The 15,888-nt window shown below is 34.9% G+C and overlaps 2 protein-coding genes across 5 annotated transcripts; one reads left to right on the top strand and one right to left on the bottom strand.

Moving 5' to 3' along the window:
- Window positions 1-1,839: 1,839 nt before the first annotated feature.
- LOC110739551 lies at window positions 1,840-2,713 on the bottom strand. The gene is made up of 3 exons (XM_021920010.1): window positions 2,636-2,713; window positions 2,095-2,554; window positions 1,840-2,009 (listed from the first exon to the last, which is right to left on the bottom strand). Exons 1-3 carry the CDS (start codon window positions 2,711-2,713, stop codon window positions 1,840-1,842), a joined length of 708 nt encoding a protein of 235 aa, XP_021775702.1.
- A 2,267-nt stretch (window positions 2,714-4,980) lies between these two features.
- Window positions 4,981-11,822, top strand: LOC110739501 (heterogeneous nuclear ribonucleoprotein Q-like). Of its 4 annotated transcripts, none has more exons than XM_021919945.1 (9): window positions 4,981-5,138; window positions 5,884-6,792; window positions 7,198-7,314; window positions 7,428-7,568; window positions 7,668-7,844; window positions 10,175-10,382; window positions 10,864-11,033; window positions 11,110-11,195; window positions 11,287-11,822. In XM_021919945.1, the coding sequence occupies exons 2-9, from the start codon at window positions 6,331-6,333 to the stop codon at window positions 11,417-11,419; spliced, it is 1,494 nt and encodes a 497-aa protein (XP_021775637.1). In that variant the 5' UTR covers window positions 4,981-5,138; window positions 5,884-6,330; the 3' UTR covers window positions 11,420-11,822. The 4 variants fall into 4 exon arrangements, with proteins under 4 accessions (XP_021775637.1, XP_021775638.1, XP_021775640.1 ...); XM_021919946.1 differs by having other exon boundaries at window positions 5,890-6,792; XM_021919948.1 differs by having other exon boundaries at window positions 6,355-6,792.
- Window positions 11,823-15,888: the final 4,066 nt, after the last annotated feature.

Genomic DNA, 15,888 nt, shown 5'->3' on the forward strand with positions numbered 1-15,888 from the left:
CTTACTTCAAAACTTGAACCCCGCAAATGCGAAGGTCTCCAAAAGCTCGTACCCACGAACCCGACCCGAACGGTCCTAGTCCCGAAGGTTAGTCGGGACTTGACCAATAAAAACTAGAGTTTTACGAACTTACGGTTTTCTCACTTTTTTAAGGAGATACCCTTTTTAGTTCCACTCAAGTGTTCTTCCCAAATTCCAAAACTTGGGTATTTATAGGGAAATGAACCTTGATTTCCATTCACAATCACGTAGGAGATTTGCAATTTTCCCCATTTTATTTTAATCAAAACAAAATAAAATTGCAATTCAATCACCAAGTTACAAGTGGCAATAGGAGGAGAAGGAGAAGGTGAGGACCACCGAGGGAGGGGACCAACCCACCTTGCTCCCCAAGGCAATGACCAAGCATTGGTCCCCACTTAACAAAACCGGACCACCAAGGCATGTGGCTGGCTAGCAGCCTGCCTTGGCTGCCAGCTGGCGCCTAGCACCAAGGCTGGGCAGCCTGGCCAGCCAGCCAGCACACACGCACAGCGAGCCAGTGCATGCGTGCTGCTAGCGAGCCACGCATGCTGGGTTGATGCCTATGCGCTACTAGCAAGGTTGTTGCTTGGTGCGTCAATGCTAGGCGCTGCTGCTATGCCAGGCCTAGCACGCATAGCGTGCTGCTGCCTGCTAGCACACACGCACAACCCAGCATGCCTAGCACGCTGCTGGCTGGTGCATGGTGCTATGTGATGCTGTTGCTAGCAATGCACTAGCTCCTAGCATGCTAGCAAGGCCTAGCCTTGCGATGCTTGCTTGGCCAGCTAGCACGCATGGCCCTAGCACGCCTAGCATGCTAGGCTTGCAGCTGGCATTGCGAGGGACCTTGCCTAGCCTAGCACTCACATGGCTAGGCCAATGCGAGGCTACGGCTAGGCTCGAACTTGTAACTTGATTGATTTCACGTCTCGTCGAATTATAAATTCGACTCGACTTGCGACGCTCGGTCTCGATGCTCTAAGCTCGATATCCGACGTCTTTGTTCGTAAAACTCTGACGACTCATCAAATCCTTCGGATCGGTTGTTCGATTGGGTTCGACCCGAAGGGTTCAGTCAAGATTAAGCTATAATATTAATTGTATATTAATATTACTGATCGGAAGAGGCCTCCACCTAGGCATTCCGATCACTTGACCTTACTGAAGAATTAGCTTTCTAATAGTTTGAACCCTTACCGGAATAATACACTTGTTGGAAGGACACCATTCCTTTCAGTGGTAAATCACCTTTAGTGTATGTTTGCATGGGGTTCCTGAATGCTGCCACTTCCCACAACCACAAGTGCCAGTGTTAAGCTTGATGGGAAAATGCACATGTAGGTCTCTCACCTCAAACACATCACCACCACATGGGATTGCATAGCACAACATAGACTCATCTGATCTTGTTTGCAGAATCTTGGCTGCATATTCAGTCAGCTCCATATCCCCCATGCCTATAGCTTTGTCAAACCTTGAGCCAATCCTCTTCATGCCCCACTGCCTTATAGCTTCAAAACAGTATGCAAAAAAATTAAAAAAAAAAAAAGACAGGGCACTTGTGTTAATGTAAGTAGTTACAACATTTATTGAGTGGAAGTGAATACCTTCAAGTAGTTTTAGAACAGGTAGATATCTGTAGGGCTTTGTGCATGAGTTGAAAGACTCTACGAAATTTGTTGTGTTATGATCACAACAGAGTGCAGGATCAAACTTATGTCTTGACCAGATCTCAATGCAGCTCTCTAAGTATTCAACAGCATTAGGATTGTACGCATGTATCTTCTGCATTGCTTTATTGAATACATACTGATTTTATGCATCAGCTGCTATCCAGAAAAGCTTATGAAAGGCTGAACCACTGAATCCATTGGTCTTGCATTTCATGTACAAGTGTTGGCAATATACTCTTCTAGTTGCTCTGGGAAATGTTTCATAAATTGTTGTGTCAACACCCTGCAAAGAAAATAGTTTAATGGCTGAGACTTGAAAAAACAAAACAGTAAATCACATGTAATAAACTAGTTTCCATGTAACTTACCTTTATTCTGTTAGAGATGAAGGTTCAACCATCTCTCCTGCACCCTTCCTTCTCAAAAAGGCATTTCAAAGTCCTTAGAAAATAACCCCAGCTGTCAATACTCTCAGAACCAACCACTCCATAGGAAATGAGAAAAATCTCATTGTTCCTATCAATCCCAATGGCAGTTAACAAGATTCCCTTGAAATGTCCACTTAGGTGGGCTCCATCAATGCCAATAATAGGTCTACAACCTCTCAAGAATCCCCTAACTTGGGCAGCAAAAGAAAAAAAACAAGCCTTGAATCTTGAAGGCTCATTTGCAATAGGTTCACCCCATGTCACAAGAGCATAACTACCTGGGTTAGTCTCTTTCACCATTTCAACATACCTAGGCAACAGTGAGTATGCCTCTCCAAAACCACCATGAATGATCTCCTTGCACATTGCCTTAACCTTGAACAACAACCTTTTCTTGACTTGAATCCTAAACCTTTCCATACAGAGTCTCTGTAAAGACTCAATTGGAATGTCAGTATTGGCTTAAATGTCTGATTGCAGATGTCTACACAGCCACTTAAAATTTAATACTGGGTTTATCTCCAGCCTACCACAACTTCTATGCTCCCCTATCAAAGTCTTGATTGCCCAGCTAACCTTGTCTGTCATTGTGGAAGCATGAATCCTCCAGTTGCATGTCTCTATAGTACACCTTCCTATCAATCTTGTTTAGTCACTCTTTTCAACATAAACACCAAATCCTTCCTGTACACAATAGTCTTTGAACACATCAAGAAATTATTGTCTGTCTCCGAATATCAACCATGGATCTAATATGATGGATCCAAACTCTTCAGACCTCCAAATTTTACCAGTCTTATAGGTCTTATCCATGGTTGAACTACCATCAAGGTAATCCTGAAATTGCTTTTCAAGAATGTCATCATGAAGGCAATCTATTTCTGTCTCATCCTCTATGAAGTCACTAATATCTGCCGCCTTATCATCATCTTCTTCATTGCCAGATTGTATGTAATCATCATCTTCACTATCACCATCACTACCAGACTCATCAAACCCCTCCTCACTTAAATCAACAGTAGATCTCCTTTAAGTAACACCTTGCCCTAAATCCCTTTTTTGCAGCACTCTTTTTTGACCTAAATCCCTCAAGTCTTGATCTACCTACCTTTTTTGCAGCTGCAGATGGTGGTGGTTGGGGTTGAGATGACACTGGTGCTGTTTGTGGTTAAGGAGAAACTGGTGCTGAGGCTAGTGTTGGTTCAGTAGAAGGTTGGGATGTTTGTGGTTGAGGAGAAGGTTGGGATGTTTGTGGTTGAGGAGAAGGTTGGGATCTTTGAGTTTGCCTTTTTTTTTATGTTGGCCTTTTTTTTTGTGTGTGCTTTTCCTTTTTCAAGGTGTCATTTTCTTCCTAGAACAAGGTGTAGTTAAGGGCTGAGTACTTTGTTTAGGCTCATGCTGAGATGCCCTAGGGAAAACCTCATCAGCTACTGGAGTGTGAAACACTCTTACATACTCAACATTTGAGTCATCAGCATTAACAAGAGGAACCTCAACTACAACTTTAAAACGTTGCTGTTCCATAAGCTCCCTCTCAGCATCCTCTTCTTTAGCCATCCTCTGGGCCTTTTCCTCATCCACTCTAGCCTTCTCAACCATTGCCTTAACCCTTTTTTGCCAACTTGCTTCAGCATCCTTAAACACCAAACTAGGACTTTCCTTATCCTCTAAGAATACTTCTATTGTTTCCCTACCCTCATTCCACTCCCATATTTTCAGCATATGACTATCCCCACATAACTCAAACTTTCTATTAGTTCTAGGTGGCAGTATAGACAAACTAAAATATTTGGAGGATCACATTTTGGTTGATAGAATCCTCAAACATGAACTCATACAAGTCCATTACAAACAAACTAAAATATTTGGAGGATCACATTTTGCTTGACAGAATCCTCAAACATGAACTCATACAAGTCCATTAGACTAGTTTTGTCAGTATCCTCAATCAATACATTAAAGCCCTGATCTTTGTAATGGACATCAAGCCACATTATACTCATCCTATCAACAACAAATGACATATTACTTTACTAAACATCAACACACATCATTCATATCAACAAACACATACCAAGCCAAATATCCTGATCAACTCGCAAAATTTCATTTCAAGGACTCAAATATTGTGAAAAACACAAACCCTAACATACCAATACACACATTTCCAAATTCATACCCACAAATGAGGTTTTTAACATGATTTTAAACCATAATTCACAAAGGTCAAGTCAAATAAGCACATTAAACTGATCATTTGAGAAAATCCTAACCTTAACTCAATTTTCGCAAAAAAAATCGGAATCAGTACGCAAAATGAAGATCGATAGAGAGATTATTACATTGCGTGCTATCTCCAAGGCCTCAAAAAAATTTTCAGCACTCGCGATTTCCTTCTACTTCTTCCACTACTTGTGACCGCTTTTTGGTTCGCCCATATTCAACAACAGCTAAAGCTTGAATCTTGTTGCGCAGGTCGTTCAGCTGTTACAGTATGCTTCTTCCTTATTCATAGATTTGAAGGTTTGAAGGTGAAACCTCGAAAAACAGGGGAGAGGTTGAGGAAGAACAAGGTTGATGAAGAGCATTAAATTGAATAGGTCGAACCAAAGAGTCAGTGTGCTTTATGGCGCCATGAAACACAATTAAAGGGCAAAATGGTAATTTCACAATAACGGCCAACTAAGTGGCATTTGGTGAATTTTGAAATTAATCCGTGGCATTTGGTGAAGTAGCCGTATAAAATAAAAAAAAATCTCTTTTGAGCCCTACCTTATAAATTTTCTTAAACTTTGTGAACATCTTAATCCGCCCCATTTATTTATTAGACAGATCTAACCCATTTAAAACCGTGGCGGGTCATGGCTTTTAATAGTGCTACAAGCCCTCCAACCCTACCTCTCTCTCAGGTATCCATTGAACTCAACGTTCTCCATTGAAGCGCAGTTCACGTCCTCCGTTGAATTGCACGGCGCCTTCTAATACTTGTATCCCCATTGAAGCAGCTTCTGAGGTAAGTTGTTTGATTTTGTTATCATCATATCAATTTCACAATCTAGGGTTTATCTTTGATCTAATCTAATTTAATTAAGTTTAGGGCTCGTAAAATCTCAACTATCGGTTCTAAATTCTAAGATTATGAAACATCATAACCAGAGATATTTTACCAGAAAAGAAAATTATGAGCCTAAGTTGATTATTGAATCAAATATCCCTAAAATTATGTATTTTTCGAGATAATTGAATCAAATCAAATATCCCTAAAATTATGTATTTTTTCGAGATAGTTGAATCAAATTTATCCATGTATATTTTGATAGTTTTGAAGAATTTATACATAGAAAAATGATAAAATTAAAGGATAATCAAGTTTGATCCTGCTAAAATCAGGCTTTAATCATTTCTATGATGTCCTTAATTTCGGTAGAAGGAGGTGATTGGGGGAGGGAAGAAGCTGAAAGCATTTGAGGAATATATTTGCATCTTTTTAACACATAAAACTAAAAATTAGATGGAAAACATCTTTATCAATGTTAACCATAATTTGGTTAATATAATTAGCTGCGGTTTTAATAAGATAGAGTAGGTATAGGTATCCCTTGTCTAGTTCGTCGGTTTCCTGCAATCCTAAAACAATAGCAGGGTTTCATTTCTTCGGTTTCCTGCAATCCTAAAAAATAGCAGGGTTTCATTTTCATTGTACATGGGCAGAGCTGATATGATCCTGAATTTGAAGTTATGTAAATATGACCATGGAGGTGCAGGTGACTATAACGCAGAATCCATGTGGGAGGTGCTATTAATGGCGAAACCTCCTGAATCCTGGTATTTCAGTGAAAGGGGGAGTGTTCTTTTGAAATGTTTCAATCCAATACATTCAAAATCCTATGTAGCTACACACACAATTCAAAATGCCATATTCTAGTTCTTAGATACCACTTGACGTCACATTAAAATCAAACACAAACAATCCTGAAAAATACTTGGGTGATGCCTTTGATTTAATGTCTAACATGGCTTTCCAGCTTTGTAATTTGACAATCCTGGTTATCAGGTGAACCCAAATCACACATTAAAATCAAACACAATCAATCCAGTGCAAAAAAAAAAAAAAAAGACCCTCTTTTGTCTACATTAATCTTTGCTTCCCCTTTCTCGCTGTATTCCATTATTTATTAAAAAAAAGATGGCTTGTATGCGTCCTCATGGGTTTCCCTGAAAGTTCTCAGTTGATTGAGGATCTGCTTATTCTCAGAAAAGATTTACATATACCAGTCATGGCTGAGGGTTCCGAGATCGATGAGCGTGTGGACCTTGATGATGATAATTACATGGAAGAAACAGATGAAGATGTTGTCGATGGCATTGAGGATGAGGCAGAGGAAGGAATTGGTGATGATAAGGCTGAGGAGCAGGATGAGGAATTGAGAACTGATGGTAGTGGAAAAGAGCAATCATCGGGACCTGATCAAAGTCCCATTGGTGATGAACATGGGGAAGATGAGGAGAAATATCCATCTTCAATCAGTGAAGAGGACAAAGAGAAGCACGCTGAGCTTCTTTCTCTTCCTCCTTATGGAGCTGAGGTTTTTATTGGTGGGCTTCCCAAGGATGTTACTGAAGAAGATTTAAGAGATCTTTGTGAGCCTTTTGGTGAAATTTTTGAGGTCAGCACCATATCTCCATATATATTCCTGCTTATGTTTTTTTTATAACATTTCTCTTTTCATGCTTGCCGATCTATTATTTCAATCGTTAATGTCTTTAATTACCAATATGTAAAATTATAAACATATGATAGTAAAATAGTATAAATCGAGTCGAATCTAACAAGATCCCACTTAATTATAAATCATCAAAGCTAGTCAAAGGGAAACATATGAATAGCGTAAAAGTCGAATTGTTGCAAGTATAAAAAACGGAGGAAGCATATATTTTAACCCTTGTCTCCGACCCCCACTTTTTTTTTCCTCTATAAAAAACGGAGGAAGCATATACTTTAACCCTTGTCTCCCGCCCCCACTTTTTTTTTCCTCTTGTTCCATAGATTCATACTATTGGGTGACTTGCAGGTAAAATTAATAAAAAATAAGGATACTGGTGAATTTAAGGGATATGCCTTTGTAGCATTCAAAACAAAGGAAGATGCCCAGAAGGCAATAGAAGAGTTGAAGAACAAAGAATTTAAGGTAATTTCATATCTTTTCATGGTTGAACTTCTTTGCTTTCCCTTCTTTCATGCTTTCATTTGAGTTTGGCTTATGAGATTGCTAATTTTCATGTCGTTGCTTCATCACTGCAGGGAAAAACGGTCAGGTGTTCATTGTCTGATGCAAAGCACAGGTTATTTATTGGTAACATCCCTAAAAGTTGGTCAGAGGATCAGTTCAAACAAATGATACATGAAGTTGGTCCAGGGGCAGAGATAATTGACCTTAAGCAGGTGGACTATATTACATTATAAGTCTATGTGAATATGTGATTGTAAAGTAGTATGGTCTGTTTCTGTTTCTCTTAACAGTGTTTCCTCTGCCCATGACAGGATGGTTTAAATCCTGGCCGTAACCGTGGCTTTGCCTTTATTGAGTATTACAACAATGCCTGTGCTGATTATGCTAGACAGAAAATGTCTAGCGGAAGTTTTAAGCTTGAAGGGAACACCCTAACTGTCACCTGGGCTGATCCGAAGAGTGCTCCTGACTCTGCTGCTGCTTCCCAGGTAGTCAATATTAAATTTCTACCTCAACAACTTTAATAATAGCCTTCTATGTTAATTTGAAGCATGAACTTTAGCTAATGACCCAATCCTGAGAACCCAATGAATGGAGAGCAAGAAATTGGAAACAAAGCTGGATTATTTTATGTAAGTTGAATGGATTTTGCCAAACCCATGTGTAGTTGACCTTTTTCTTGTTCCTCATACATGCTCCAAGAAATTATGCAAAATTGGAATTATCTTTAAAATTTGTTATATAGTTTGCTCATTTACATTTAAATTGCAAGCAAATATGATACTCATTGGGCTTATTGTAGTAATGCATCGACTTTTGAAGCTAGTTTTTTTTTTTTTTTTTTTTTTTTTTTTTTTTTTTTTTTAATTTTTAAAATTCTAATAGAAACAAAATTTCAAGGTAAGATGCTAGTATACTACAGAAATCTACCTTAAAGTCTCAATAAGCATGCCAAGTTATACTGTTATAGTTCCCATAGACCTATGTTGCTCATGCAAACTTTAGACTAAATATTGTGGGCATGAACCAAGGGTTTTCAATTTCAAATTTTTTTACGTGTTTTCCATTGTACAGGGTATGTATCACATGGTGTTGTATTGTTAGGCGCACAGCTTAAGATTGACTGACGTTTTCTGAAGATTGGGCATGCAGATCTTGCACTGCTTCTTTTAGTTATATATCGTCTTTTTCTTACCTCTTCTCCCCCCCCCCCCTTTCCTGGTACTTCCCTTAAAGTCACCTCCTATAACACCTTTGTTTCACCAAGGTGCCCAACTTTTTTTCAAACCCCATTTAAGTTCACACTATCTCCATACCTACTCATTTTCACCATTGGCAACACAATTGTAGATAATACATCATTCATCTGTGCCTGCCCATTTTCTTATGCTTGTCCTTTTCACTTCCATTCGAGAGGGGTGAAGATGTGAAGATAGGGAATTTGGGAAAACCCTAATTTTAAAATTCAGAATTAAATCCAAAAAATTACAAATAAATAGAGAGGGAATTATATTGGGAAACACTTGATATTCAAATTCAATCAAGAACGATGAAGAGTATCGCAAATGGAGAGAGAAAGAGAGAAGTGGGATGATTTGGAAGTAAGTCGAGAAGAAAAGGGAGGGAAAAGGAAAAAGGTCATGTGAGATGTATCCCCCAGTCAATGCCGGGAAATGTCTGCCAGTGGCTGGAATAGCAGTTAAGGTTTCATCTTGCCAAAATTTAGAGAATTTTTAAAAGGCTGTTATCTCACAAAATCTGACTTTTAAAAGGTTTGACAAATTTTCCTTAACATTATAATGGTTATATACTATAGAAATATTTTTTTCTTTTTGCTTGAAAAAGACATAATAAATGTATTCGTTTTGACTTTGATGAGTAAAGAAATTAAGAAAGAGTTGCTAAGAGGAACTATACATTGGCCTTGGAATTCTTAGTAAGACGGTTTTAATTGGGAAACTCAAGTAACCCTTTCGGAAAAGTGTATCTATGTTGTGCTTAATAAAAAGTTGAGCAGGTGGTTCTTGAAACTCTGATCAAATGGTGACTTCTGACATTGATAGAGATTGCCTCAAGTAACCCTTTCGGAAAAGTGTATCTATGTTGTGCTTGTTAAAGAGTTGATCTGACTTCTGACATTGATAGAGATTGTATCGTTCTTGATGGAATTTTTCTATCTTCTATATGCTGCAACTTGCAAGTTGTATTTTTTGGGACTATCCAGTGATGCCAGTGAGATGTAGTTTAGTTATTGAATCAGATTAAAATCGATTTGCCTCCTCATAATTCTGATGAAAACGTGTTCTCAATATGAGACTGAGTATACAAGACTTCAACTTTGTATGAGATTAGTTGCGTTATGGCATTTTGCTGGCCTAATGATGACATTGTGATGCACCTGATCTAGTTGGTTCTTCCTTGAGATTAACTGCAAAATAACAACATAAACTGTTTAGTACGCAATCATTAATGAATGTTCATTATTGTTCCCCCCTTCAATTTTAGATCTAGTTTGTAGGAGAATCTTGTTATGGACAAGCAGAGAAATCCCTGTTTCCAATATCCTGCTATTAATGGATAGTATCGACTTCATTTGTTGATTGGGCAATTCATTTGTTTGTTTTGGCAATGGCTTATTGCAATTGCCCAATCAAACATTGACAGATTTCTATATGTTTTTGTGTTAGTAGTAACTCCTAATTTATTTATTTATTTTTTATTTTTTTTTATTTGGGTATATAAGATTGAAAGTTAAATCTTTATTGAGCCACTAATACAATATTAAGAATTCAGGTTGACTTTGTTTTTGAATTTTCAGGTCAAGGCACTCTATGTAAAAAATATTCCAGAGAGTGCAACCCCTGAACAACTGAAAGAAATTTTTCAGCGCCATGGAGAAGTCACGAAGGTTGTGTTGCCTCCTGCTAAAGGGGGACAAGGCAAAGGGAGTTTTGGGTTTATCCATTTTGGTGAAAGGTCTAGTGCTCTAAAAGCTGTCAAAGACACAGAAAAGTATGAGATAGATGGTAATGTTTTAGTCTTGACTTTTGATTTCTGAATTTATTATAAATGAAATAGATGCTTGAGTTTTCTATTGCCAGTTTTTATTTGGGTGGGATTAATCATGAAAGGGATGGAAGACTCAGATACATAGTGGATATTTTGTAAATTGTATCCAAGTGACACCTAAGATCGCTACTTGGCATTTTTTACACTCTACCTCTGACATACTTCACCATTTTGACTATCAAGACAGCAAAGGAAATTTTGCTTTTCTTTGCTAACATTTCTTATTATGGGAAAAATACAACTACAAGCCCTTGTGTTAATCAGTTCATTATTGTTTATATCTGAATTTTTGACGTCTCTTTCGCTTTGATGCCTTTGATAGAACTTTGATCCAAAAAATTTTGTATTACCTTGTGCTGCTTTTTATACAACCATTATTTCTTTAATTTTTTACTGTTTTATTAACAGACTCTAATATGATTGTTTTGCTTACTACAGGTCAGGCGTTAGAAGTTACTATGGCCAAGCCACAGACAGATAAGAAGTCTGAAGCAGCAGCTTCCTTTACTGCTGGTTCAAACTATCTTCCTCCACAAGCTTATGGTTTTGCTGGAAATCCATATGGTTCAGTGGGGGCTGGATATGGTGTTGCTGGTGGATACCAACAGGTATGTTAAGAACTTTACTTCATTTTCTCCACTAAAATTACATTCTCTTATCTTGTGAATTTGAACATAATTACAGCCAATGATATATGGGAGGGGGCCGATGCCAGCTGGCATGCAAATGGTTCCTATGGTTCTACCTGATGGCCGAATCGGCTACGTCTTGTAAGTTGACATTATTATTAAGATTTTATAAAAATCCAAAACTGCATATCGGTTGCTCATTTTCATCTCTAATCTGTTAAATAACCTGCAGGCAGCAGCCGGGAATGCAGATGGCTGCACCAGTGCGGCCCCGTAGGAATGACCGGTCCAATGGATCAGGTGGGCCCCAGGGGAGGGGTAATGGAAGTGGAAATGATAGGACTAGAAGATACCGACCCTATTAGTAATTTAGTGTGGAAGGGGATTTTAATCTTATATATTATGAGAGGAAGCAATGATGCCCGACTTCCAGTTTGGGGAAGTTGAAGAGACAATAGGGCGTAAAAAAACAGATGCAGAAAATGGGATGTCAAGCGAGTCAGGATAATTGATAGTAGTTGTATTAGTGTTGGTGGGTTATTTGTAAAATGGACTAAATCTACACTTTGACTGAGACTACATTTGGGAACCCCTAATCTTCTGGCTATATTAAATTTCCATATTGTTTAGTGCAATCAGATGTATTTTAAATCAGGGGTATGTTAGTGTAATTGCTTTGTTTGAGCCCTTTAAGGACTATCAATGAGTTAAGTGTTAAGTGTGAAGTGAAACTTGACTGTTGCTGTTGCTTAAATATGTTGCTTCTCATATCATTCAGAAAGCATTGATTAATTAATGTTAGCATTCAAATATCGCAATACTGAGCATTATACATTCTTATAATAGATCATAAGATCAATGTAGCTAATCAAGCTTGGTGTGTAGAAGGCGAGGAACTCACCTTGCGACTAAGGTTACAACTAGCAACTCATTTACATGTGTTTAGGATTAGGGGATTTCCTTACGTTTTCCCTTTGTTGAGTTGTGTAGTCAGCTTGACAGTCTTGTGAGATGTGTCTGCCTGACTAAGGTAGCATTTACCGATTGCTTGGTGTGTAGAGTTGAAAATTTTGAGAATTGTGGAAAGTGTAAAATGGTGACAGAAAATCTTTAATTATTTTTATGTTTCCTTATCATAGAATGATGTATGCAATTTTTAAGGCTAGGGTTGCACTTATCTTTTACTTTTTATTTTTATTTTATTTTTATATTTTATAAGTCACTTCCTTATTACATCACAATTTTTCAACACACGGTAATGTAATTAGAACATGGACTCCAAAATATGACCAGTCTAAATGTAGAGGTGAAGCTGGTGGTAAAAGTACAAGTTAATGCAAGAAAAAGAAGTATTCTGTGGGACAAAGGATGTCCTAAGTTATATGCGTGCAGTAGTACACCACTTTCACGAGAAAGGAGTTCATCTGGATGTAGATACATGGAGGCAGCAATCTCACTGACTGTTCCCAAAAATATTAGTATTTCGCATGTTTAACTTGGATTTTCATTACTACCCCTCCATCCCTTATAGATGGCAAAGGCTACCCATAAACTTGGTTTATGTGGGTCAGGTATAAACCAATGATGTGGCAGTTTGTAATAGGTGTTTGCTTTGGGGCCCAAAAAAATCTATTTTAAAACATTTCACTCAAATTTCAAATAAAATTTCAAACTTAATTTCAAATTTGATTTTTATTTTCAAGGCACAATTAATTAACCCAAATTCCCAACCACCCCATTCTTTCTCCTCTCATTTTTTTTTGCTGATTTTTTTTTGTTGGTTTTTCTCTTTCTCTTCTAATGTTCTTCATGTTCATGAATTTATTTTATTTTATTTTTTTTCTTCAGATTTTTCTATAATTTAATTTTTAATATTATGTTTTTTATAAATGAAACTTTGTTTATGTGTCTAACTAATGAATAATTCTCTTCTAATTTTTTTTGGATGAAATTTTTTATGGTCTTATTTTTTTTTCTTTTTTTCTCTCCTATCTCCCTTCTAATGTTTTTCATGTTCATGTTATTGAATTAATTTTTATTTCTTCAGATTTTTTTTATAAATTGTTTTTTTACATAATGTTTCACGAATCAAACTTTGTTTATCTATCTAATTATCGAAAAATTCACCTCTCATTTTTTTGGCTGAAATTTTTGTGGTCCAATTTTTTCTCTCTTTAAATGTTCTTCATGTTCATCTATATTTTCTGTAAAAATTAGTTCTTCATCTTTTGCTTAAAAAAATGGTTTTTTTTCCCTAGAAATTGATATGAATGAACAATGTTTCGTTGTACAATTCTTTTTTTTTTTTTTAAATTATTTGTCCATTACCCTTGTTGTTTCAGATCTATTCTGTGATAATTTTTTTTGATTTGTATGAATCCTATAATCAAAACTGGAAAAAAAAAGAATATAATTTTTTTTCTTCAGATTATTCATATATTAGCTTCATTTTATTGTTTTTCAGATTATTAAATTGGCTTAAAGACAAATTTTGTTGTATTTTTTCATCCAATTAATTGAATTGAATTGTATTGTATTATGTGAATGGAAATATCGTTATTTCTAATGTTCTCAAGCTTTCCCAAATTTTAACATCAAAGTATAAAATTTCTTTAAGTTAGATTATTGATCAGTAACATAAGCTGGACACTAGATTATTCAAAATGGCAACACATTAAACTCCTTGAATTATCTTGGTAACAGATTAATAAGAAATTAATATTCACTTTAACCAAACATCAAGCTTTCCAATCCATGAAACGTTTGGAGTCAATTAAATGATAATTAAAATAATTGTGATTGAAAGAAAGGGAAAAAAAAGGGGCTAAGTCTTAAAAATAATAAATGGGTTGTAACGATTGTAAGTTTGTAATTTATTTAGTACAACAGTCATTTAAGTAGTATTCAAGAACTATATTACAGTAACAAAAATTATCTAAATTATATTCAAAACTTATATTATAGTTTATAAATAATGGCCGTGTATACTATACAAATATAAAGTATCAATATGTTAACATGGTGAATATCCCGTAATTTTGGTTATTGATATGTTTTAAAACTTTTACTTATTTTGCATTTTTAAATCTTAAGTTTTGAAAATTTCCTTACAATAAGTAAACAAAGTTTTGAAAATTGTAAGTTTTATTATTAAATTGTTTTAAAAGTTTTACTTATTTTGCATATTTAAATTCTTCATTGACAAAATGATATATTTATTAGTAACCGATAACTTATTATTTGTATTCTAAACTTATTTTATTTTAACCCTCCACCATTTTAATTTAATCCTTCATTATTTTATTTTAGCTCAACTCAAGTACTATCATTAGTATAGGTGTTTCAAGCAAACATTAAGTATTTCAATAATTATAACTTAATTTGTAAATGGTTATTTTTTTTTTGCATAATCTCACTTTTTGGTAAAACAATTGATCGAGTGTAATATTATAATTGTTATGCCTTTTAATAATCAATTATTATCTAGTATTAATATTAAGGAGCGTATTCTTACATTTTCGTAAAACAACTGATCGAGATTTAGTAGTAAAGGAGCATCATTTCATTTTTTAAAATAACAATTGATCCAGAGTTAGTATGTGTGTACACTACAAGTTTAATAATTTTTGTGTCTTGGAGTAATCGACTATCTAATATTAAGGAATAAGATCATATTAGTATTGCAAACAATAATGAATGAATGATTTATTATTGAATATAGTTACTAATCTTCTTATTAAACGATGAGAAAAAGGATTTTAAAACGAAGATTAGTTATAGATCTTCTTACAAAGTAAAAAAAAATAAAAAAGTATATTATAAATATGTAATTTGAAACTTTTAATTTGTTTCACATAACGCTATATTTATTAATAACCAATAACTATTTTTTGTATTTCACATGTTATTTATCTTAACCCCATACTATTTGATTTTAACCCTTCACTATTTTATTGAAACCCTAATTTAAGTTTTGTCATTTGTATTGTACTGTGTAGTTGAAGCAAAAATTGAGTATTTCAAGAGTTACTCCTTACTTTGTAAATATTTGTTTAGCATAATATCTTTTTTTGTAAAATAATTGATCGAGATTTAGTATTTTTATATTACAAGATTAATAATTGTAGTATCTTATAATCAACAAGCATCTAATATTAATACTAAGCGGCATGTATAATTTCACTTTTTAAAAAATAACAATTGATAATGAGATATTATTATAAATCCTCTGTTTAAAAATAATTTTCTCATGTACAAACTTTTGTTTGAATAAAGGTAAGGGAAATTATTTAAAATAAAGTACAGTACATTTGAATTACAATGGAACCATCCCTTTTTGGCATAAAGTACATTATTGCAACCACTTATTATTATGGAATAAAGTACCTTTGGAACTTTTTATTTTTGGATTAGGACCATTGAAATGAAAAAAATATGGGAAAGTAATGACGATAAGTGAGGAATTAAAATAGAAATTGGAAAGATAATTTTGAAACACAAAAAAATAATAGAAAGTGAGAAGATCATTTTGAAACGGAGGGAGTATATTACAAGTGATTAATAATTATCGTGCCTTATAATAATAGTTTATCTAATATTAATACTAAGAAATGAGACGATGCTATTAATGCTAACCAAGATATAGAATTTTTAAAAATAAGATATAACAAAGGGTAGTTAGAAATCTCCTTATAAGGATAAACAAAGATTTGAAAATTTAAGTTTTATATCAATTTATTTTAGAACTTTTTTTTTTGAGGAATTTTAAAACTTTTATTTAATTTGCATATTTATGTATTTTTTTTTGTCAAAGTGATATATTTATTAGTAACTG

This window comes from Chenopodium quinoa, unplaced genomic scaffold (genome assembly GCF_001683475.1).
Source record: "Chenopodium quinoa cultivar QQ74 unplaced genomic scaffold, ASM168347v1, whole genome shotgun sequence".
NCBI classification, from domain to species: domain Eukaryota; kingdom Viridiplantae; phylum Streptophyta; class Magnoliopsida; order Caryophyllales; family Amaranthaceae; genus Chenopodium; species Chenopodium quinoa.

Excerpts from the sequence above, each read along its gene's own strand:
- LOC110739551 (XM_021920010.1), bottom strand. The coding sequence starts at position 2,713 with ATGACAGACAAGGTTAGCTGGGCAATCAAGACTTTGATAGGGGAGCAT. Across the intron at positions 2,555-2,635 it reads GTAGGCTGGAGATAAACCCA|AGACTCTGTATGGAAAGGTT; the intron begins GTATTAAATTTT and ends GAGTCTTTACAG. Across the intron at positions 2,010-2,094 it reads GGAAGGGTGCAGGAGAGATG|TCTCAGCCATTAAACTATTT; the intron begins GTTGAACCTTCA and ends TGTTTTTTCAAG.
- LOC110739501 (XM_021919945.1), top strand. The coding sequence starts at position 6,331 with ATGGGTTTCCCTGAAAGTTCTCAGTTGATTGAGGATCTGCTTATTCTC. Across the intron at positions 6,793-7,197 it reads CTTTTGGTGAAATTTTTGAG|GTAAAATTAATAAAAAATAA; the intron begins GTCAGCACCATA and ends GGTGACTTGCAG. Across the intron at positions 7,845-10,174 it reads ACTCTGCTGCTGCTTCCCAG|GTCAAGGCACTCTATGTAAA; the intron begins GTAGTCAATATT and ends TTGAATTTTCAG.